The following is a 24,842-nucleotide window of genomic DNA, read 5'->3' on the forward strand; positions in this document are numbered from 1 at the left end:
AATATAGGCAAAGAAGTGAAAAAGTTATCACTGTACCTAAGGTTACCTTCGGTTTTTAGGATATGGGTTAGAAATTGCCAACGATTAGGAAGCAAGCCATTATGCGATTATAAATAAGACATTTTAAAATTAGCTCGAATCTGTCATGATACGAAACATAGTGTTGCAATTGTAAACAAGAGCACCGCCTTGCGGGTGCAGACCGCTCATCTATTTTATTTTTAAAGGTGAAGGGACTCTCATTTTCAATCACAAAGGAGGGAGGGGTGGAGTGAAGAGCGGTGCATTGTGTGGGGGTGTGGACATTTATTACATTTTCTTCCAAAAATGCGAAAAAAAGGAAAAAAAAATCGGGGGTGGGGGGTGGGGGGGGGGGTGGGGGCGGTGGGGGGGGTGGGGGGGGGATTCTTGGGTGCGATGGTTGGACGGTATTTCAAACATAAAATAATAAAAATAAATATTTTGTTTTTTACCGTTTCAAAAAAAAAATTGGGGGGGGGGGGGTGAGGTGGGGGGGTATAGTGTGAGGGTGTGGTGGTAATTTGTGAGATGATCTTAAAAAAAAAAAATAGGGGGGGGGATTCGGGTGGGGGGGAGGGGGGGTGGGGGGGGATTCTTGGGTGCGATGGTTGGACGGTATTTCAAACATAAAATAATCAAAATAAATAGTTTTGTTTTTTAACCGTTTAAAAAAAATTGGGGAGGGGGTGGGGTGGGGGGGGGGGGGTATAGTGTGAGGGTGTGTTGGTCATTTGTGAGATGATCTTAAAAAAAAAATAAAAAAAATAGGGGGGGGGGCACGGGCGATGGTTTGGGTGGAGTCTATTGTGGTATGTCAGGTAAGAGTAGTTTTGTCAAAGTATCAATCAAATCTAATCATAAATAAAGAAGTTATGGCAATTTTAGAGAAATTTAATAATTTGACCTTGAGAGTCAAGGTCATTCAAAGGTCAAGGTAAAATTCAACTTGCCAGGTACAGTAACCTCATGATAGCATGAAAGTATTTGAAGTTTGAAAGCAATAGCCTTGATACTTAAGAAGTAAAGTGGATCGAAACACAAAATTTAACCATATATTCAAAGTTACTAAGTCAAACAAGGGCCATAATTCCGTAAAAATGACATCCAGAGTTATGCAACTTGTCCTTTTACTGTACCCTTATGATAGTTTGCGAGTGTTCCAAGTATGAAAGCAATATCTATGATACTTTAGGGGTAAAGTGGACCAAAACACAAAACTTAACCAAACTTTCAATTTTCTAAGTATAAAGGGCCCATAATTCCGTCCAAATGCCAGTCAGAGTTACATAACTTTGCCTGCACAGTCCCCTTACGGTAGTTAGTAAGTGTTGCAAGTATGAAAGCAATAGCTTTGATACTTAAGGAATAAAATGGACCTTAACAAAAAACTTAACCAAAATTTTCAATTTTCTAAGTATAAAAAGGGCACATAATTTTGTCAAAATGCACGCCAGAGTTATCTAACTTTGCCTGCCCAGTCCTCTCATGATAGTAAGTAAGTGTACCAAGTTTGAATGCAATAGCATTGATACTTTCTGAAAAAAGTGGACCTAAACGCAAAACTTAACCAAAATTTTCAATTTTCTAAGTATAAAAAGGGCACATAATTCAGTCAAAATGCACGCCAGAGTTATCTAACTTTGCCTGTCCAGTCCCCTCATGATAGTAAGTAAGTGTACCAAGTTTGAATGCAATAGCATTGATACTTTCTGAGAAAAGTGGACCTAAACGCAAAACTTAACCGGACGCCGACGCCGACACCGACGCAGACGCCGACGCAGACGCCGACGCCAAGGTGATGACAATAGCTCATAATTTTTTTTCAAAAAATAGATGAGCTAAAAACGATGTAGAGTATAGTGCTTAAATCACGTGGGCGACGTTTTACAGTGTTTATGAGAGGGTTTAACCAAGAAGATTGTGTTCAGTGTAGAATAATCAGCGAGTGTCATGTTAGAATTACTGAATAATACACCGATTTGCTATTAAACACGTGTTGTAATAGATTGATAGTGTTCGATATTTTATTTCACAAATTATTTATCACACCATAAGATCTCGTGTGTTATATTTCAAATTGTTAATATTTGAAATGTGCTAAACAGGAGGATAGAAGTCTCACTTTTAAGTCTAAACACTGTAAAATCATTATTTTTCGTGGGACATAAGTTGAGTCGTGTTCTGAGAAAACTGGGCATAATGCATGTGCGTAAAGCGTCGTCCTATATTAGCCTGTGCAGTCCGCACAGGCTTATCAGGAACGACACTTTCCGCTTTCATGACATGTTTCGTTTAGATGAAGTCTCTTCTCAGCAAAAATCCAATTTAGGCGGAAAGTGTCGTCTCTAATTAGCCTGTGCAGACTACACAGGCTAATCTGGGGCTTATCTGGGGTGACACTTTACGCACATGCATTATGTCCAGTTTTCTCAGAACACGAAAAATGAAGAAATAAATTAACCACACAAAAACCTTTACCGATTTAAACAAATAAAACAAAAAAATATAAAAGCAATATTGAACTGTTATAAAAAGGAAACATGTACATATAATTCCCATAAAAAAAAACATTTACTAAATTGAGCTTTTTGAAGATATAAACTGAAATAACATATGCTTACCCGATATTTATGTATATTTCTCACAGCTAGTATAATATTATCCTTTTATATAATAATATTTTAGTCACTATAAAAATATACACAGTGAATGGTTTTGTTTCCTTACATAAACTTAATATAAAACGTTACTTTAGTAATTATAACAACGTTCGATAAAATTCACGCATTATCCACTGCTGCTTTGTGATAATAAAAGTTTAATGTCAGAACACAAGATCTGTCCATTTTGCCTCGTATATCTCCGTGTTGAGTTTCGAAATATCCGGATATTGATTATTACAAATAAATCACTCCCTTATCGCTCCCGTATAACAAACAAACAACGCCCAATAAGTATTTGCAAGCACATGCCAATCGTACACCCGTCGCACGTATTTCACAACGTTAATTCCTCGCCATTCTTTACTCTTGTCAGTGTGTAACCAGAAACGAACTGTTTACAACCTAATTTGACATCGGTAAATATGGGATCACCAACGTGGAGACTTTTATCAGCGTTCAGTGTTTGAATTCGGTATCACTCAGCTGATAAAACCATACTCCGTCGACTGGTTCGTAGTTTTTACAGGTCACACTATTCAAATTTGTCATGACAAATGTTTGTCTAAGAAATAGAGTAGTTAGCTTTTAGAATTACAGTTGAAGTTGTGTTGCGTTTTAGAGTTTTTACGCATTATTTTTTGCTTGTTTTTAACTTTTTAACATTACTCTCTTCAGGTATAACATTATTAATATTCGTAGATGATAATGAACTTTTTAAACTTAATGTCACTACACAATGGTCATATAATATATAAGGATCTAACTTTGAAATGGAAAAATTAAGGGTAAAAAATTGCTGACCACAACACCAAATCTATATAACTGCAACCGCGAGTATTAACAAGTAAATTTACCAATATCAGCATATTTTGCTATTCACCCTTTTAAAATTCTGACACTTGACATATTAAAGAATTCAAGTTAAAAATGCTATACTCATTTACAGAAATGAACAGAACAGAACAAATATTGTATTCACTTTTATATCTCACCGTGATCAATATACAACATTCATACATGCGTGGAAACAAATAGTAATAAAGATAATGATAAATTGTGCGCGAGAGTGTTGTGTGTTTATATAAACACTGCATGGAGTATTTCCACTATATATTAACACAAAACAGTGGAAACAGGCAAATAAATCACATGCATTTCATATTAATTGCATAATCAACTGTACATGTTAACAGAAACCGGCTTTAACAGACAAAACACATTACATTCATTTCATATTAAACGGTAAATAAATAATAATTATTATCATTAAGTTAAAGAAAAGTACAATAATTTCTTTTCTTAAAGCATGTAAAGCAGTTATTACTAACTTCCGACGGGTTCTTTTATTATTATTACATTTGTATTTAAAAGATTCAAAAAAGTATGCATACTTGGTCTTATTGAATAAGCTTCGATATGTATAACTTTCATTTCTGATGATATTATAATGTCTGCCAGTTTCAATTACCAAACTTATGTGACGACAGACGTATTTTAGCAATTATGTTTCTATGTTTTTGATTGTCGTTGATATATAAATACACAGATCTTTCAAATACAGGTTTAAGTTCTTTATAAGATATTAATAAAGATGATAAATCAAAATTAACTCTTCACTCAGATACATAGTGATCTCTTTACAATCTTGTCACAGTTTTTCTAGGAATACATGAATCTACTTAATAGTCATCATGCAAAAAATCTTCCATTCAAGCATGGATATTATCGTGAACAACATAATCTGCCCTCTCCAACTTTCGAATTAAAATCTCCACACACTATAAAATCACGTGAACTTGAGTAATTAAAGTTAAGCATAACGTTCAGTATTTAATATAAGAGGACTGATTTAATATAAAGGTTGATTTCATGATGAGATATGACAGTACATACAAACCATAACACCGTTTGTAATTGTTTCACAGTTCTTGTGAATTGTTGATGCTGATATGTTATCCTTAACAAATATCGGTTGTTATATAAGTGATTAAGATGGCAATTCATAAGTAGGAAGCTTGCATTGTAGGGAAAGCAGTTCTAAACACTGAACTGAAAATCCCATTTAACAAACTGCCATGAGTGAAGAGGGAGCATTTCATTCATGACAGTGACAGTCAAAGTTTTATTCAAATGTTTAATGTGTGTGCTATTATTATAAACTATCCCGTATACTAGTAGTATAGTTGTGTCAATATAAACATTACTAACAATTTAACAACTACAAACACTTATGTAAACAATTAGTTAAATGTTGATTGTAATGTAAAACGTTCTTTATTGGACAAATTTGGTATGCATGAATTTATTCAAATACACTACTAAATGTATTATCTGGTATTGTCTGGTAGCTTTAAATGTGGTAATCAAATCGAATTGTTCCGATCTCAAAAAAAGTTAACAAGTATCAACAGGTGCTTTTATCAGGCCATACGCAATCATAAAGCATTTTTAATAGTTCTAGACTCCGTCATAGTGTGCAAAATTATTTGTTTTTTTCGAGCGACCAAACGATGTCTAATTTGATAACGAATGAGAGGCTTTTCATACTACCTTAAGGTTAGACTTCCCGCAAGGTTATTTACTAACATGAGCACGCTTTCGTTGGTTATCAGGAAGCATCATACACGTAGTTGTCAAATAGTTATTATATGTATGTTTTGACGACTGTGAAATGTATTGAATTATGATGTAAATGCTTTCATCAGAGAAACGTAAGGTGTGAATTGTTAGGACAAATTTTATCTATGTCGACATGACCTATTTTCACCGGGGCCTCTTCGCATTGATATGAAAGTACATTTATAGCTATACGTTCGCATTACACCAAAACATTCTTGTTAATAGTTAAATGGTCTTAATACCGAATACGAAATCAAACTACTTTGGTTGTTTTTACACTCTTTTGCACTATCACTGCTCTAAAGTCAAACTCTGATTGTTGTTAAGATAATAAGTTTTCTTATTTCGCGAACAAATATAACTGATACTTATTTCTAATATTAAAAAAAATCAAACGGGGCCCATGGTAACGGAAAGTAGTAATTTTATGGGTAAACTACACTTTTGATCAAATTTCTTTCACAGTTCCCTGTCAAATCGTGCAACAAGTAAAATAGCATACGTTCAATGTCCGTGTTGTGCAATACACTGCTATTGGTCTGACCAAAGTGTAAAGTACATGAATACTGTGTAGAGAACCACAAGACGATATGATAAACCAATTATTTAAAAAGATGGTTCTGGAGGAGATATGGTTAGAAGAACAATTTGATGGACGGATAAAATGACACACGAAGGCACTGACGTCCGACGGAAATCACAGTATCGCAATAAATCGCCATGCGCATGTTGTGCTCAGATTAGCTCAAACGAAACAGTTTAAGAATCGAGATCAGGCTATGACTCTACGTAAACCTTTTGTTTGATACTGGAATACCGGATAAACTATATATTTTGTGAAACGAACCATTGCCATACTGGAAAACGTATTCACTAAAAAGTATGACAGTTTTAGCGACGATATTATATCGATAAACTTACATTATTGTCTCGTAAACATTCCTGATTTAAACGTTATAACCCTTACGGAGAAAATGGTAATACACAGTTCGCCTGCCTTATATACTCGCTTTAAGTAGCTCCTTTAAAAGTGTGCTGGTAAAAAAATCGACTTGTATATATAATAAATATCGATTAATATATATATATATATATATATATATATATATAGATATATATATATATATATATATATATATATTATATAATATATATATATATATAGATAGTAGATATAGATATAGAGATATAATATATATATAGATATCTAGATATATAGATATATAGATATAGATATAGATATATATATATATATATATATATATATATATATATATATATATATATTTATTTATTTATTTATTTATTTATTTATTTATTTATTTATTATATGTTTGCAATGTTTTTTAATCACAAATTAATATCATGCACATGCCTAACTGCATTTATTGTGTCTAAAATAATCATGTCTTTAGTCGCTTTAACGCAACATATTTACAAAAATAGCATCGAACGTGATAGACAGTGAATTCAACGGACACACCTATACAAGTAACAATATGTCATCTTATTGTGAGAGTATGTATTTATGACAACCCACGAACTCAAAACAAATAATAGTATAAATGATAGGGATTGCGAAATCAAATGATACATTACGCTTATGCAACGTATGCAACGTTCAAATTTCTACGAAGTTTACAGTTGCACATTGCAGTTTTCCTTTAGGGCGTTTTTCATTGAATTTGTCCAAAAAAAGAAGATTTTTTCATCGAACTTTCACATGTTTAACCAGTGTCGTGATGTTATATGTTTAGTTCTTTATGTTAGTTCGGATTAAAGTGCGTTATTCATTGTTTTTTACACCATGTACATATTGTGTTCTACGCATTAAATCATTACGAATGACTGCATTTACAATGTTTTCCTAGACCGCAGGTAAGGCGTAAAAACACATGCGAATGTATAATAATATTATATTGAATTTTTCATAAAGTGTTAGTTTACACGCGGCTAACTCTATACGCATTTCTTGTCGTTATTAGCTTCGTCGATTAACGTACTTTTTGCGTAAACATCGCTGATAGACAACATATAACTTAAGCTATTCCAGATGTTGTTTACATTAAAAAAGCTGTTATTAAAGAACTTCGTTTTACTTAAAACATGAAAAAATATTTATGTGCTTTTTTCTTTCCCGTTGCTTACAATAGAATTACATATTTAATACTTATTTAAGAAAAGGGCTTAACGTAACTTGTTTACAGTTTGACAAAATGACTATTACTTTTTCTTATCATGGATTAAAAAATATGCTCGCGTTATGTTTAAACTAAAATAGTAATATTGACTAAGAACAATAAAAAATTTCGGTTCATTTTAATATAATCATTTATCGAAAATGAGTCAATAATGAAGCGCTTGTAACCCTTTTCATAATACGTATAAATGCAATGAGCACCAAATTAGACCGCGAGCACACTTGATATGAAGTTGAACAGAAGCATCATGCTTTATGTTTCTATTAAAAGATTGTAAAAAATATCAAACCAACTAACAGAGGTATACATTTGAAGCATGATTGGTTGTAAGATATCATCGGGGGAAAGTGAATGAAACAAGAAACGTTACTCTTGATCCAATATTTTTTATTGATTTCCTTTGTTAATGATCGTGTTGAACTTTTTTCCGGAGCGTATCTTGAAAACTAAAAGAGGTATCAACTTAAACCTTAATTAGTAAGTAGATCTGATTTATGGGGCGTGTCGTGCATAAATGATGCATCCCTATTTTTTTGAAAGATATTTTCCTTAATACTATCCTGTATTTCTTAATAGTAATGTATATCTTATTGGGTGTGAAGTTCACCAGACAATAATTTATGATTGCATTGTTTTTATGTTAGTATTTTCTTCCAAATTACAAGAGTTTTTTAACAGTTGTATGCAGCACATAAATGTTATGTATATAACAAACGAGTTGTCAAGTGACTAGTAAATTATATAAAATAGAGTACATTTTCATATACAAACAAAACATAAGCCGGAGGTCTATCCTTGCTATAACGATAAATCTACAAAAATGGTTATGTACGAATGTGTTCTTATTGTCTGAGGATAATCAAAATAGAGATTGAATAAGCTTCTTAGTTTAAATGATTTGTTCACATATAATGCAAGATTGTTATAGACTTCAGCAGTTTCATGTTTCATTCATCCAACAAATTCAAACATATTTTGCGTTTTCCAATAGTAGTTACTAATGAACACCTTTCTTATTTCTTTATATAGTTTACATTTAATAACAAAGTGGTTCTTCGAGCATATAACCATAATTACAATGTCTCTCCTCATACGGAATAGGAGCAGGTTTTTGACATATCCTGGCCTCAACTTTCAGTCAATTTGAAGATACTCGAAGTATACTAAAAACACTTCTAAACTTGTTTGTTGGTTATAATTGTTATATAAGGTTGCATTTTAAAATCACAAAATGTTACATGAGTCCTAGCTCTAGACGAATTATTTAGCTCATTTTGCCAATTTTGTAGAAATTGGTCACGTAAATGCAACTTTAATATTGACAAAATATATTATCATCGCCAACATTTTGATATAGCCATGAATATTGAAATGCAAGTGATTGCAAAAGGCAACATACACTATTTGCCCAATATTTTTATTGTTGCTTAGTGTTGTACATAATTTCAACATATTTGAAGTCTTCTAACTTGATAATTTTTAACCAATATCTAACTACATGTACAGCTCTAATTGTGCGGAGAGTTCTTCCTAGTTCACCATAAACAACATTATTTTGAGTCTGTATCTTCACATAAAGTATTCTTTAACATAAATTTAAATAATTTCTTTCTAGCCATTGCATCGTTTTAACCTCATGTCCATAATGCAAAATAGGCACTTTGAGCGGATCAAATAAGTAAAATTTACATTTAACAGACATGTAGGGTATTTTAACATACATGCGTTTAGTTTAAAAGTTTCTTTTGATGCCTGACCTTCCAAGGTTTAACAGTTGGATGTAAAAGATCCTCCAGTGGTAAAAGCAATTCCTAAATAAGTAAAATTTCTGACAATTTCTAATAGTTCATTTTTATAAAAGAATTGTATTTTTTTATTAATCTACCACCTTTAAAAACAAGAGCACCGCCTTGCGGGTGCAGACCGCTCATCTATTTTCTTTTTAAAAGTGAAGGGACTCTCATTTTCAATCACAAAGGAGGGAGGGGTGGAGTGAAGAGGGGTGCATTGTGTGGGGGTGTGGACATTTATTACATTATGTTCCAAAAATGCAAAAAAAAAAGGAAAAACAAAAATTCGGGGGGTGGGGGGGGTGGTGGGGGGTGGTGGGGGGGGTTTGGGGGTGGGGGGGGATTCTTGGGTGCGATGGTTGGAGGGTATTTCAACATAAAATAATAAAATAAATATTTGTGTTTTTTAACCGTTTCAAAAAAAAAATTGGGGGGGGTGAGGTGGGGGGGGGTATAGTGTGAGGGTGGTAATTTGTGAGATGATCTTAAAAAAAAAAATTAGAGGGGGGGATTCGGGTGCGGGGTGGGGGAGGGGGAGTGGGAGGGGATTCTTGGGTGCGATGGTTGGACGGTATTTCAAACATAAAATAATCAAAATAAATAGTTTTGTTTTTTACCGTTTAAAAAAAAAATGGGGGAGGGGGTGGGGTGGGGGGGGTATATTGTGAGGGTGTGGTGGTCATTTGTGAGATTATCTTTAAAAAAAAGGGGGATTCGGGGGGGGGGGGGAAGGGGGGGCACGGGCGATGATTTGGGGGGAGTCTATTGTGGTATGTCAGGTAAGAGTAGTTTTGTCAAAGTATCAATCAAAAATAATCATAAATAAAGAAGTTATGGCAATTTTAGCAAAATTTAATAATTTGACCTTGAGAGTCAAGGTCATTCAAAGGTCAAGGTAAAATTCAACTTGCCAGGTACAGTAACCTCATGATAGCATGAAAGTATTTGAAGTTTGAAAGCAATAGCCTTGATACTTAAGAAGTAAAGTGGATCGAAACACAAAATTTAACCATATATTCAAAGTTACTAAGTCAAAAAAGGGCCATAATTCCATAAAAATGAAATCCAGAGTTATGCAACTTGTCCTTTTACTGTACCCTTATGACAGTTTGCGAGTGTTCCAAGTATGAAAGCAATATCTATGATACTTTAGGGGTAAAGTGGACCAAAACACAAAACTTAACCAAACTTTCAATTTTCTAAGTATAAAGGGCCCATAATTCCGTCCAAATGCCAGTCAGAGTTACATAACTTTTCCTGCACAGTCCCCTTACGATAGTTAATAAGTGTTGCAAGTATGAAAGCAATAGCTTTGATACTGTAGGAATAAAGTGGACCTAAACACAAAACATAACCAAATTTTCAATTTTCTAAGTATAAAAAGGGCACATAATTCTGTCAAAATGCCAGTCAGAGTTACATTACTTTGCCTGCACAGTCCCCTTATGATAGTTAGTAAGTGTTTCAAGTATGAAAGCAATAGCTTTGATACTTAAGGAATAAAATGGACCTAAACACAAAACTTAACCAAAATTTTCAATTTTCTAAGTATAAAAGGGCACATAATTCCGTCCAAATGCACGCCAGAGTTATCTAACTTTGCCTGCCCAGTCCCCTCATGATAGTAAGTAAGTGTACCAAGTTTGAATGCAATAGCATTGATACTTTTTGAAAAAGTGGACCTAAACGCAAAACTTAACCAAAATTTTCAATTTTCTAAGTATAAAAGGGCACATAATTCAGTCAAAATGCACGCCAGAGTTATCTAACTTTGCCTGCCCAGTCCCCTCATGATAGTAAGTAAGTGTACCAAGTTTGAATGCAATAGCATATATACTTTCTGAGAAAAGTGGACCTAAACGCAAAACTTAACCGGACGCCGACGCAGACGCAGACGCCGACGCAGACGCCGACGCAGACGCCGACGCCGACGCAGACGCCGACGCAGACGCCGACGCCAAGGTGATGACAATAGCTCATAATTTTTTTTCAAAAAATAGATGAGCTAAAAATGATTATTTTTGTCTACGAAGAATTTACATTTAGCTTCCATATATCACATTAATGTTATTATAACAACAAACCCTTTTTAAACTCATCCTCAGATTCTGCCATTATGTCAATATCATCCGCATAAAGTAGTAAAAATAAGTTAAGGATACCTCAATCTATGCCACTAAAGCCATGCAACATATAGTATTCTTCTTTATCATACCGGCGCATTGATATCTGCATGATAAAACGTTGCCTGATATATTTTTTATATCATGGTCAACAGGAAGTTCTTATATCAGTCAATGTTTGGAGTTGCGTGGGATTTGCAATAAAGTCAACACTTTCTATCAACATGAATCACGTTCAACAAAACAAACAATTTGATACCAAGAACGTACAAATTTTATTCTAGTTTAAAGTCACAAATCACAAAAATACGTTTATTTTTTAAAAATCACCACACCCCGCACTACAGAAGTTAAATGACGTCATAAATGGGACAATACATCTTAAATGTTGATATAGTCATTGCACTCGCAAGTGTTGCACAGAAAGTCAAGACAAATGATAACTGCTAAACCTCAACTATTTACACAAACGATTTAACACGCTTATGTCAATATTGACACCATCATCAAAATGGCAATTTCAATACACATCTCCAAAATGGCGTCTCCAAACAATTTAGTGAAGTGCGTTCTTCGATTAAATTTGTCGCTTAAGTCCATTCCTGATCTCCAATTCAAGCCGTGTATAATTAAAGCGGGTGTACTCTCCCCATTCGTATTGCACACAACTGTTTTTCTCTATACGATGTTTAAAATAAGCGATTATTCGTGTCGTCTTTTCGAACGCCGTTGTTATGTCGACGTGTAAAAAGCCGGATCAGCAAAATCGGCGTACATTTTAAATATAAAAATGGATTTGTAGGAAAATGTGGTATGATAAACAGAAACAAAGGTTACTGCCCAGCCTCGCCGTTATATATTTTAAGCCTCGCCTGATATATTACAAAACGATGGGACAGTAAACTGTTATTCTCTATATATCATCCATCGAGAATAGAAACGGTGAGAGTGACTCCTCTTGTCGTACGCCTATAAAGCATAAGAATTCTTCTTTACTTATTAATTGTCCCATCTCTATCTTTGATTTAACATTCATATACATAGCTTTAATTATGTTAAGCATGTAACCTGTTGAAGCAAGTTTGATACGTTTGTACCAAATGATATCTCTTACCAAAAACGCGAACGCTTTAGTGTAGTTAACATATAATTTCTTATTATTCGGTAACAAATGGTTAATTACAACATGGAGAATAAAATTATTATGCAAATTCCCCATGTTTTTTTTCTAAATCAAGCCTGAGCTTCTATATATACATGATTTTTTTCCAGCCCAAACATTTAATCTACTAAATATCAATGTTGTAAAAAAAATCATTCAATGTTTTATACAAATCCTCCTTTGTATAAGATAACTCAACCTAACAGTTAAGATCATCAACTATTTGCATAACGTGTTCCCCATTAAACGAGTCTACATAGGCCTTTTTAAAGTGATCATTCCAATAATACCTATATGGCAACTTTTTAACATTACTCTCTTCAGGTATAATATTATTAACATTCGTAGATGATAATGAACTTTTCAAACTTAATTTCACTACAAAATGGTCATATAATATATAAGGATCTAACTTTGAAATGGAAAAATTAAGGAAAAAACTTTTTGACCACAACACCAAATCTATATAACTGCAACCGCGAGTATTAACAAATAAATTTACCAATATCAGCATATTCTGCTATTCACTCTTTTAAAATTCTGACACTTGACATATTAAAGAATTCAAGTTAAAAATGCTATACTCATTTACAGAAATGAACACAACAGAACAAATATTGTATTCACTGTTATATCTCACCCTGATCAATATACAACATTCATACATGCGTGGAAACAAATAGTAACAAGAGCACCGCCTTGCGGGTGCAGACCGCTCATCTATTTTCTTTTTAAAGGTGAAGGGACTCTCATTTTCAATTACAAAGGAGGGAGGAGTGGAGTGTGGGGTTGTGGACATTTATTACATTATCTTCCAAAAAAGCGAAAAAAAAAAAAAGGGGGGGGTTTGGGTGCGATTGTTGGACGGTATTTCAAACATAACCGTTTTAAAAAAAAATGGGGGGGGGGGTATAGTGTGAGGGTGTGGTGATAATTTGTGAGATGATCTTAAAAAAAAAAAAAAAAAAAAAAATCAAAAAAAAAATTGGGGGGGGGGGGTGGGGTGGGGGGGGTGGGGTGGGGGTATAGTGTGAGGGTGTGGTGGTCATTTGTGAGATGATCTTAAAAAAAAAAAAAAAAAAAAAATTAGGGGGGGGGGAGGGGGGGAGAAGGGGAAGGGCACGGGGGAGGGCACGGGGGATGGTTTGGGTGAAGTCTATTGTGGAATGTCAGGTAAGAGTAGTTTCATCAAAGTATCAATCAAATCTATTCATAAATAAAGAAGTTATGGCAATTTAGCAAAATTTAATAATTTGACCTTGAGAGTCAAGGTCATTCAAAGGTCAAAGTAAAATTCAAGTTGCCAGGTACAGTAACCTCATGATAGCATGTAAGTATTTGAAGTTTGAAAGCAATAGCCTTGATACTTCGAGTGGATCGAAACACAAAATTTAACCATATATTAAAAGTTACTAAGTCAGAAAAGGGCCATAATTCCGTAACAATGACAATCAGAGTTATGCAACTTGTCCTTTTACTGTACCCTTATGATAGTTTGTGAGTGTTTTAAGTATGAAAGCAATATCTATGATACTTTAGGGGTAAAGTGGACCAAAACATAAATCTTAACCAAATTTTCAATTTTCTAAGTATAAAGGGCCCATAATTCCGTCCAAATGCCAGTCAGAGTTACATAACTTTGCCTGCACCGTCCCCTTATGATAGTTCATAAATCTTGCAAGTATGAAAGCAATAGCTTTGATACTGTAGAAATAAAGTGGACCTAAACACAAAACTTAATCAAATTTTCAATTTTCTAAGTATAAAAAGGGCACATAATTCTGTCAAAATGCCAGTCAGAGTTACATTACTTTGCCTGCACAGTCCCCTTATGATAGTTAGTAAGTGTTGCAAGTATGAAAGCAATAGCTTTGATGCTTAAGGAATAAAATGGACCTAAACACAAAACTTAACCAAAATTGTCAATTTTCTAAGTATAAAAAGGGCACATAATTCTGTCAAAATGCATGCCAGAGTTATCTAACTTTGCCTGCCCAGTCCCCTCATGATAGTAAGTAAGTGTACCAAGTTTGAATGCAATAGCATTGATACTTACTGAGAAAAGTGGAACTAAACGCAAAACTTAACCAAAATTTTCAATTTTTTAAGTATAAAAAGGGCACATAATTCTGTCAAAATGCACGCCAGAGTTATCTAACTTTGCCTGCCCAGTCCCCTCATGATAGTTAGTAAGTGTACCAAGTTTGAATGCAATAGCATTGATACTTTCTGAGAAAAGTGGACCTAAACGCAAAACTTAACCGGACGCCGACGCCAACGCCAACGCCAACGCCGACGCCGACGCCGACGCCGACGCCAAGGTGATGACAATAGCTCATAATTTTTTTTCAAAAAATAGATGAGCTAATAAAGATAATGATAAATAATGCGCGAGAGTGTTGTGTGTTTAAATAAACACTGGATGGAGTATTTCCGCTATATATTAACAAAAAACAGTGGAAACAGGCTAATAAATCACATGCATTTCATATTAATTGCACTAAAAAGTATGACAGTTTTAGCGACGATATTATACCGATAAACTTACATTATTGTCTCGTAAACATTTCCTGATTTAAACGTAAAATTTAAAGCGATTTTTATCAATTATAAATAACATGTAAAAGGTATTTCGGACCTCATCTCTACATACAATTAGTGGACTCAATCATTTACATATGACACTTCTTCTTAGATAACTGAAAGGAAGAATATGCTTACCTTTGGTTTAAGGTACATTTATCATAGCTTCCATAATATCTTCCTTTAACAAAATCCTTCCTTTCTTAATATAAAATTATATTAAGTTTAATATAATTTCCTTATGGTAACTTTTTTTCATATTTAACTTAACATGAGTAATTACGACATCTCACTATAAACATTTCACACAATTTTATTATTCTATTGATTCTTTAATGTGAGAAATATTTTGTTTGTCCCATCTGCCTTTAAATAGCTCAGTTTTGTTAGTCGGATAATGCGGAAATTTATTCAAACAAATAAAACATATCATTAGCAAACAGTCCATCCCGCTCACTAAGTATGTGCAAACACACGTCCGACACCGATATGTCTGCCGTTATTTGAAACGCGATTTCACAATTCTTAACCCTCGCCGTGCATTGTATTTTATACAAGTCATCAGCAGAAATTCAATCACATTTAGACTACTTATATCTCAATTTGCAATTCTTTGGGAGGGGGGAGGGGCTTAAAGGGGTATGTAAATGCTTTCATCAGAGAAACGGTAAGGTGTGAATTGTTAGGACAAATTTTATCTATGTCGACAAGACCTATTTTCACCGGGGCCTCTTCGCATTGATATGAAAGTACATTTATAGCTATACGTTCGCATTACACCAAAACATTCTTGTTATTAGTTAAATGGTCTTAATACCGAATACGAAATCAAACTACTTTGGTAGTTTTTACACTCTTTTGCACTATCACTGCTCTAAAGTCAAACTCTGATTGTTGTTAAGATAATAAGTTTTCTTCTTTCGCGAACAAATATAACTGATACTTATTTCTAATATTAAAAAAAAATCAAACGGGGCCCATGGTAACGGAAAGTAGTAATTTTATGGTTAAACTACACTTTTGATCAAATTTCTTTCACAGTTCCCTGTCAAATCGTGCAACAAGTAAAATAGCATACGTTCAATGTCCGTGTTGTGCAATACACTGCTATTGGTCTGACCAAAGTGTAAAGTACATGAATACTGTGTAGAGAACCACAAGACGATATGATAAACCAATTATTTAAAAAGATGGTTCTGGAGGAGATAGGGTTAGAAGAACAATTTGATGGACGGATAAAATGACACACGAAGGCACTACTGTCCAACGGAAATCACAGTATCGCAATAAATCGCCATGCGCATGTTGTGCTCCGATTAGCTCAAACGAAACAGTTTAAGAATCGAGATCAGGCTATGACTCTACGTTAACCTTTTGTTTGATACTGGAATACCGGATAAACTATATATTTTGTGAAACGAACCATTACCATACTGGAAAACGTATTCACTAAAAAGTATGACAGTTTTAGCGACGATATTATATCGATAAACTAACATTATTGTCTCGTAAACATTCCTGATTTAAATGTTATAACCCTTACGGAGAAAATGGTAATACACAGATCGCCTGCCTTATATACTCGCTTTAAGTAGCTCCTTTAAAAGTGTGCTGGTAAAAAAATCGACTTGAATATATATAATAAATATCGATTAATATATATATATATATATATATATATTTATATATATATATATATATATATATATATATATATATATATATATATATATATATATATATATATATATATATATATATTTATTTATTTATTTATTTATTTATTTGTTTATTTATTATTTATATGTTTGCAATGTTTTTCAATCACAAATTAATATCACGCACATGCCTAACTGCATTTATTGTGTCTAAAATAGTCATGTCTTTAGTCGCTTTAACGCAACATATTTACAAAAATAGCATCGAACGTGAGAGACAGTGAATTCAACGGACACACCTATTCAAGTAACAGTATGTCATCTTATTGTGAGAGTATGTATTTATGACAACCCACGAACTCAAAACAAATAATAGTATAAATGATAGGGATTGCGAAATCAAATGATACATTACGCTTATGCAACGTATGCAACGTTCAAATTTCTACGAAGTTTACAATTGCACATTGCAGTTTTCACATGTTTAACCAGTGTCGTGATGTTATATGTTTAGTTCTTTATGTTAGTTCGGATTAAAGTGCGTTATTCATTGTTTGTTTACACCATGTACATATTGTGTTCTACGCATTAAATCGTTACGCATGACTGCGTTTACAATGTTTTCCTAGACCGCAGGTAAGGCGTAAAAACAAATGCGAATGTATAATAATATTATATTAAATTTTTCATAAAGTGTTAGTTTACACGCGGCTAACTCTATACGCATTTGTTGTCGTTATTAGCTTCGTCGATTAACGTACTTCTTCCGTAAACATCGCTGATAGACAACATATAACTTAAGCTATTCCAGATGTTGTTTACATTAAAAAAGCTGTTATTAAAGAACTTCGTTTTACTTAAAACATGAGAAAATATATGTGCTTTTTTCTTTCCCGTTGCTTACAAAAGAATTACATATTTAATACTTATTTAAGAAAAGGGCTTAACGTAACTTGTTTACAGTTTGACAAAATGACTATTACTTTTTCTTATCATGGATTAAAAAAGATGCTCGCGTTATGTTTAAACTAAAATAGTAATATTGACTAAGAACAATTAAAAATTTCGGTTCATTTCAATATAATCATTTATCGAAAACGAGTCAATAATGAAGCGCTTGTAACCCTTTTCATCAATACGTATAAATGCAATGAGCACCAAATAAGACCGCGAGCACACTTGATATGAAGTTGAACAAAAGCATCATGCTTTATGTTTCTATTTAAAGATTGTAAAAAATATCAAACCAACTAACAGAGGTATACATTTGAAGCATGATTGGTTGTAAGATATCATCGGGGGAAAGTGAATGGAACAAGAAACGTTACTCTTGATCCAATTAATTTATTGATTTCCTTTGTTAATGATCGTGTTGAACTTTTTTCCGGAGCGTATCTTGAAAACTAAAAGAGGTATTAACTTAAACCTTAATTAGTAAGTAGATCTGATTTATGGGGCGTGTCGTGCATAAATGATGCATCCCTATTTTTTTGAAAGATATTTTCCTTAATACTATCCTGTATTTCTTAATAGTAATGTATATCTTATTGGGTGTGAAGTTCACCAGACAATAATTTATGATTGCATTGTTTTTATGTTAGTATTTTCTTCCAAATTACAAGAGTTTTTTAACAGTTGTATGCAGCACATAAATGTTATGTATATAACAAACGAGTTGTCAAGTGACTAGTAAATTATATAAAATAGAGTACATTTTCATATACAAACAAAACATAAGCCGGAGGTCTATCCTTGCTATAACGATAAATCTACAAAAATGGTTATGTACGAATGTGTTCTTATTGTCTGAGGATAATCAAAATAGAGATTGAATAAGCTTCTTAGTTTAAATGATTTGTTCACATATAATGCAAGATTGTTATAGACTTCAGCAGTTTCATGTTTCATTCATCCAACAAATTCAAACATATTTTGCGTTTTCCAATAGTAGTTACTAATGAACACCTTTCTTATTTCTTTATATAGTTTACATTTAATAACAAAGTGGTTCTTCGAGCATATAACCATAATTACAATGTCTCTCCTCATACGGAATAGGAGCAGGTTTTTGACATATCCTGGCCTCAACTTTCAGTCAATTTGAAGATACTCGAAGTATACTAAAAACACTTCTAAACTTGTTTGTTGGTTATAATTGTTATATAAGGTTGCATTTTAAAATCACAAAATGTTACATGAGTCCTAGCTCTAGACGAATTATTTAGCTCATTTTGCCAATTTTGTAGAAATTGGTCACGTAAATGCAACTTTAATATTGACAAAATATATTATCATCGCCAACATTTTGATATAGCCATGAATATTGAAATCCAAGTGATTGCAAAAGGCAACATACACTATTTGCCCAATATTTTTATTGTTGCTTAGTGTTGTACATAATTTCAACATATTTGAAGTCTTCTAACTTGATAATTTTTAACCAATATCTAACTACATGTACAGCTCTAATTGTGCGGAGAGTTCTTCCTAGTTCACCATAAACAACATTATTTTGAGTCTGTATCTTCACATAAAGTATTCTTTAACATAAATTTAAATAATTTCTTTCTAGCCATTGCATCGTTTTAACCTCATGTCCATAATGCAAAATAGGCACTTTGAGCGGATCAAATAAGTAAAATTTACATTTAACAGACATGTAGGGTATTTTAACATACATGCGTTTAGTTTAAAAGTTTCTTTTGATGCCTGACCTTCCAAGGTTTAACAGTTGGATGTAAAAGATCCTCCAGTGGTAAAAGCAATTCCTAAATAAGTAAAATTTCTGACAATTTCTTATAGTTCATTTTTATAAAAGAATTTTATTTTTTTTATTAATCTACCACCTTTAAAAACAAGAGCACCGCCTTGCGGGTGCAGACCGCTCATCTATTTTCTTTTTAAAGGTGAAGGGACTCTCATTTTCAATCACAAAGGAGGGAGGGGTGGAGTGAAGAGGGGTGCATTGTGTGGGGGTGTGGACATTTATTACATTATGTTCCAAAAATGCAAAAAAAAGGAAAAAAAAATAATTCGGGGGGTGGGGGGGTGGTGGGGGTGGTGGGGGGGTGGGGGGGGTGGGGGGATTCTTGGGTGCGATGGTTGGAGGGTATTTCGAACATAAAATAATAAAAATAAATATTTGTGTTTTTTAACCGTTTCAAAAAAAAAATTGGGGGGCGGGGGGTGAGGTGGGGGGGTATAGTGTGAGGGTGTGGTGGTAATTTGTGAGATGATCTTAAAAAAAAAAAAAAAAAAAAATATTAGAGGGGGGGATTCGGGTGCGGGGTGGGGGGAGGGGGAGTGGGGGGATTCTTGGGTGCGATGGTTGGACGGTATTTCAAACATAAAATAATCAAAATAAATAGTTTTTTTTTTACCGTTTAAAAAAAATAATTGGGGGAGGGGGTGGGGTGGGGGGGTATAGTGTGAGGGTGTGGTGGTCATTTGTGAGATGATCTTAAAAAAAAAAAAAATATATATATATATAGGGGGGGGGATTCGGGGGGGGGGGGGGGATTCGGGGGGGGGGGGAAGGGGGGCACGGGCGATGGTTTGGGGGGGAGTCTATTGTGGTATGTCAGGTAAGAGTAGTTTTGTCAAAGTATCAATCAAATATAATCATAAATAAAGAAGTTATGGCAATTTTAGCAAAATTTAATAATTTGACCTTGAGAGTCAAGGTCATTCAAAGGTCAAGGTAAAATTCAACTTGCCAGGTACAGTAACCTCATGATAGCATGAAAGTATTTGAAGTTTGAAAGCAATAGCCTTGATACTTAAGAAGTAAAGTGGATCGAAACACAAAATTTAACCATATATTCAAAGTTACTAAGTCAAAAAAGGGCCATAATTCCATAAAAATGAAATCCAGAGTTATGCAACTTGTCCTTTTACTGTACCCTTATGACAGTTTGCGAGTGTTCCAAGTATGAAAGCAATATCTATGATACTTTAGGGGTAAAGTGGACCAAAACACAAAACTTAACCAAACTTTCAATTTTCTAAGTATAAAGGGCCCATAATTCCGTCCAAATGCCAGTCAGAGTTACATAACTTTGCCTGCACAGTCCCCTTACGATAGTTAATAAGTGTTGCAAGTATGAAAGCAATAGCTTTGATACTGTAGGAATAAAGTGGACCTAAACACAAAACATAACCAAATTTTCAATTTTCTAAGTATAAAAAGGGCACATAATTCTGTCAAAATGCCAGTCAGAGTTACATTACTTTGCCTTCACAGTCCCCTTATGATAGTTAGTAAGTGTTTCAAGTATGAAAGCAATAGCTTTGATACTTAAGGAATAAAATGGACCTAAACACAAAACTTAAACAAAATTTTCAATTTTCTAAGTATAAAAAGGGCACATAATTCAGTCAAAATGCACGCCAGAGTTATCTAACTTTGCCTGCCCAGTCCCCTCATGATAGTAAGTAAGTGTACCAAGTTTGAATGCAATAGCATTGATACTTTCTGAGAAAAGTGGACCTAAACGCAAAACTTAACCGGACGCCGACGCCGACGCAGACGCCGAAGCCGACGCAGACGCCGACGCAGACGCCGACGCAGACGCCGACGCCAAGGTGATGACAATAGCTCATAATTTTTTTTCAAAAAATAGATGAGCTAAAAATGATTATTTTTGTCTACGAAGAATTTACATTTAGCTTCCATATATCACATTAATGTTATTATAACAACAAACCCTTTTTAAACTCATCCTCAGATTCTGCCATTATGTCAATATCATCCGCATAAAGTAGTAAAAATAAGTTAAGCATGTAACCTGTTGAAGCAAGTTTGATACGTTTGTACCAAATGATATCTCTTACCAAAAACGCGAACGCTTTAGTGTAGTTAACATATAATTTCTTATTATTCGGTAACAAATGGTTTATTACAACATGGAGAATAAAATTATTATGCAAATTCCCCATGTTTTTTTTTCTAAATCAAGCCTGAGCTTCTATATATACATGATTTTTTTCCAGCCCAAACATTTAATCTACTAAATATCAATGTTGTAAAAAAAAATCATTCAATGTTTTATACAAATCCTCCTTTGTATAAGATAACTCAACCTAACAGTTAAGATCATCAACTATTTGCATAACGTGTTCCCCATTAAACGAGTCTATATAGGCCTTTTTAAAGTGATCATTCCAATAATACCTATATGGCAACTTTTTAACATTACTCTCTTCAGGTATAATATTATTAACATTCGTAGATGATAATGAACTTTTCAAACTTAATTTCACTACACAATGGTCATATAATATATAAGGATCTAACTTTGAAATGGACAAATTAAGGAAAAAACTTTTTGACCACAACACCAAATCTATATAACTGCAACCGCGAGTATTAACAAATAAATTTACCAATATCAGCATATTCTGCTATTCACTCTTTTAAAATTCTGACACTCGACATATTAAAGAATTCAAGTTAAAAATGCTATACTCATTTACAGAAATGAACAGAACAGAACAAATATTGTATTCACTGTTATATCTCACCGGGATCAATATACAACATTCATACATGCGTGGAAACAAATAGTAATAAAGATAATGATAAATAATGCGCGAGAGTGTTGTGTGTTTATATAAACACTGGATGGAGTATTTCCGCTATATATTAACAAAAAACAGTGGAAACAGGCAAATAAATCACATGCATTTCATATTAATTGCACTAAAAAGTATGACAGTTTTAGCGACGATATTATACCGATAAACTTACATTATTGTCTCGTAAACATTTCCTGATTTAAACGTAAAATTTAAAGCGATTTTTATCAATTATAAATAACATGTAAAAGGTATTTCGGACCTCATCTCTACATACAATTAGTGGACTCAATCATTTACATATGACACTTCTTCTTAGATAACTGAAAGGAAGAATATGCTTACCTTTGGTTTAAGGTACATTTATCATAGCTTCCATAATATCTTCCTTTAACAAAATCCTTCCTTTCTTAATATAAAATTATATTAAGTTTAATATAATTTCCTTATGGTAACTTTTTTTCATATTTAACTTAACATGAGTAATTACGACATCTCACTATAAACATTTCACACAATTTTATTATTCTATTGATTCTTTAATGTGAGAAATATTTTGTTTGTCCCATCTGCCTTTAAATAGCTCAGTTTTGTTAGTCGGATAATGCGGAAATTTATTCAAACAAATAAAACATATCATTAGCAAACAGTCCATCCCGCTCACTAAGTATGTGCAAACACACGTCCGACACCGATATGTCTGCCGTTATTTGAAACGCGATTTCACAATTCTTAACCCTCGCCGTGCATTGTATTTTATACAAGTCATCAGCAGAAATTCAATCACATTTAGACTACTTATATCTCAATTTGCAATTCTTCGGGAGGGGGGAGGGGCTTAAAGGGGTATTTTCACAGATTTTGGCGTGTATTGATGTTTGTCATTAAATGCGTTATATTAATACATTTAAACATTCGACCTAGAATCTCCAGTAAAAAAACAAGATTGCAATTAAAAAAGTAACGTCAACTGGGCTCGAACCACTGACTTCTGGAGTCCTGGAGTAAAACGTTTTCCGCTTAGACCACTCGACCATCCGTGCTCATGTTATGAGGGAATGAATGTTTTACTTTATATAAGCAATCCTGGTAGTTTCACAAAATATTACGACAAATAATTTTCAGGTTTTCAAATCGTCAAAAGATGCATATAATGGGTATTTTAGAGCATGGTTAATCTTCAGTATTACTGTTTCCTCACAAATATCATAACTAAAAAGAAAATTTGCGAATCTGAAACAACTTTTTTTTAATTTTGTTAATTTACCAAAACGTGAAAAGGCACCTTTAATGTTAACACTGCAAAAACAAAAATAATTGGATTTAATAAGAGGGGTTTATATTGCTTAAATTTACACACAACGCTGCCATGGATCTGGTCTACTAAGACAACAAAACCTCGCTAACCCCGATTTATGCAACGTTTACGTCTACCCCCTTGCTCATGAAGGTAGGTGTTTTGTTTTCACATTTTATCAATAACCAGCATCGTTCGCAGCATTAATGCGTTTAGTGACATAGAAACGCGCGAATGAGTGCTTAATAAATAATGCACAAAGGTTAAGCTGTTATTAAATTTTCGTAAAAAATATAAAAGTTAAATAATCCCATATAACGTTAAGGTTCATGTAGAGGCTTAATTTTGAAAAATGTGGGACCCCTAGCATTGAACTCAAATTTGACTAAAGGAAGAGTGCCACATTGAAAATGTATACATATATGCTTTAAAGGATGTTTTTCCTTCAAACTGCTACCAATTTTGTACATCAACGTTTCATAACATCCACAAAATCAATCAAAACACAAAGCGATTTTAACAATAAAATATACATTATTTTCAAAAATCTGAATCATGTTTATTCCACGTATTTCGGCGGAAAATTACATAACTTGTGATTAATATCGACATTGACGAGGGCAAGTTACGCTTAAATAGTAAAAAAGTTTACATATCTAGAAATATCAAAACTCGAACACATGTCATTTCATCACCATGGGGGCAGCCATTTTTAAATTAATAAAATAGAAAGAAACATTCTAAAAACTCACTCATCGCCTAATTGACATTCCAAACTGTTGACGATGACAAATGCATTGGATTGTAATCTTTCCGTTGATGTTTGCAAACTGCACGATCAGACCTCACAAACACTCAAAAGAATAACTATGTAAGAAGCATTTCACCAATGTTAAGAATCGTTGTCGAATCACATGTATTATATTATTGCGCATAAAATAGTACGCTTACAGACTGACAGAAAGATCGATACGTAACTCCGTTCAATTCATCACGGTATACTATTCTAGTGATAATATATAATAATACATCGCTTTAACAATCTAAAACTAGAAATAATTCTTTTAAACGGAGTTTTTAATAACGAAAGTGAAAACAACGGAAGTTGGATGGATATTCTGTGAGATGCACTTCGGCTCCAGAAAAAC

General features: G+C 33.4%; 1 protein-coding gene across 6 annotated transcripts in view; it reads right to left on the bottom strand.

The window, feature by feature from the left end:
- LOC127844473 (uncharacterized) overlaps positions 1-24,842 on the bottom strand; it is a 44,652-nt gene that overhangs the window by 7,897 nt on the left and 11,913 nt on the right. Inside the window, exon 1 of one of the 6 annotated variants that reach the window (XM_052374724.1) lies at positions 24,447-24,467. The exons of 2 other annotated variants lie outside the window; for them this stretch is intronic. In XM_052374724.1, the coding sequence (XP_052230684.1) occupies positions 24,447-24,450 (4 nt within the window). In that variant the 5' untranslated portion in view covers positions 24,451-24,467. Of the gene's footprint in view, positions 1-2,642; positions 3,053-15,300; positions 15,445-22,742; positions 22,885-24,446; positions 24,468-24,842 lie in introns of those variants that run through there. 3 more of the 6 variants (XM_052374722.1, XM_052374721.1, XM_052374723.1) reach the window with 3 other exon arrangements.

The sequence above is a fragment of the Dreissena polymorpha genome, chromosome 9 (assembly GCF_020536995.1).
Source record: "Dreissena polymorpha isolate Duluth1 chromosome 9, UMN_Dpol_1.0, whole genome shotgun sequence".
NCBI lineage: Eukaryota > Metazoa > Mollusca > Bivalvia > Myida > Dreissenidae > Dreissena > Dreissena polymorpha.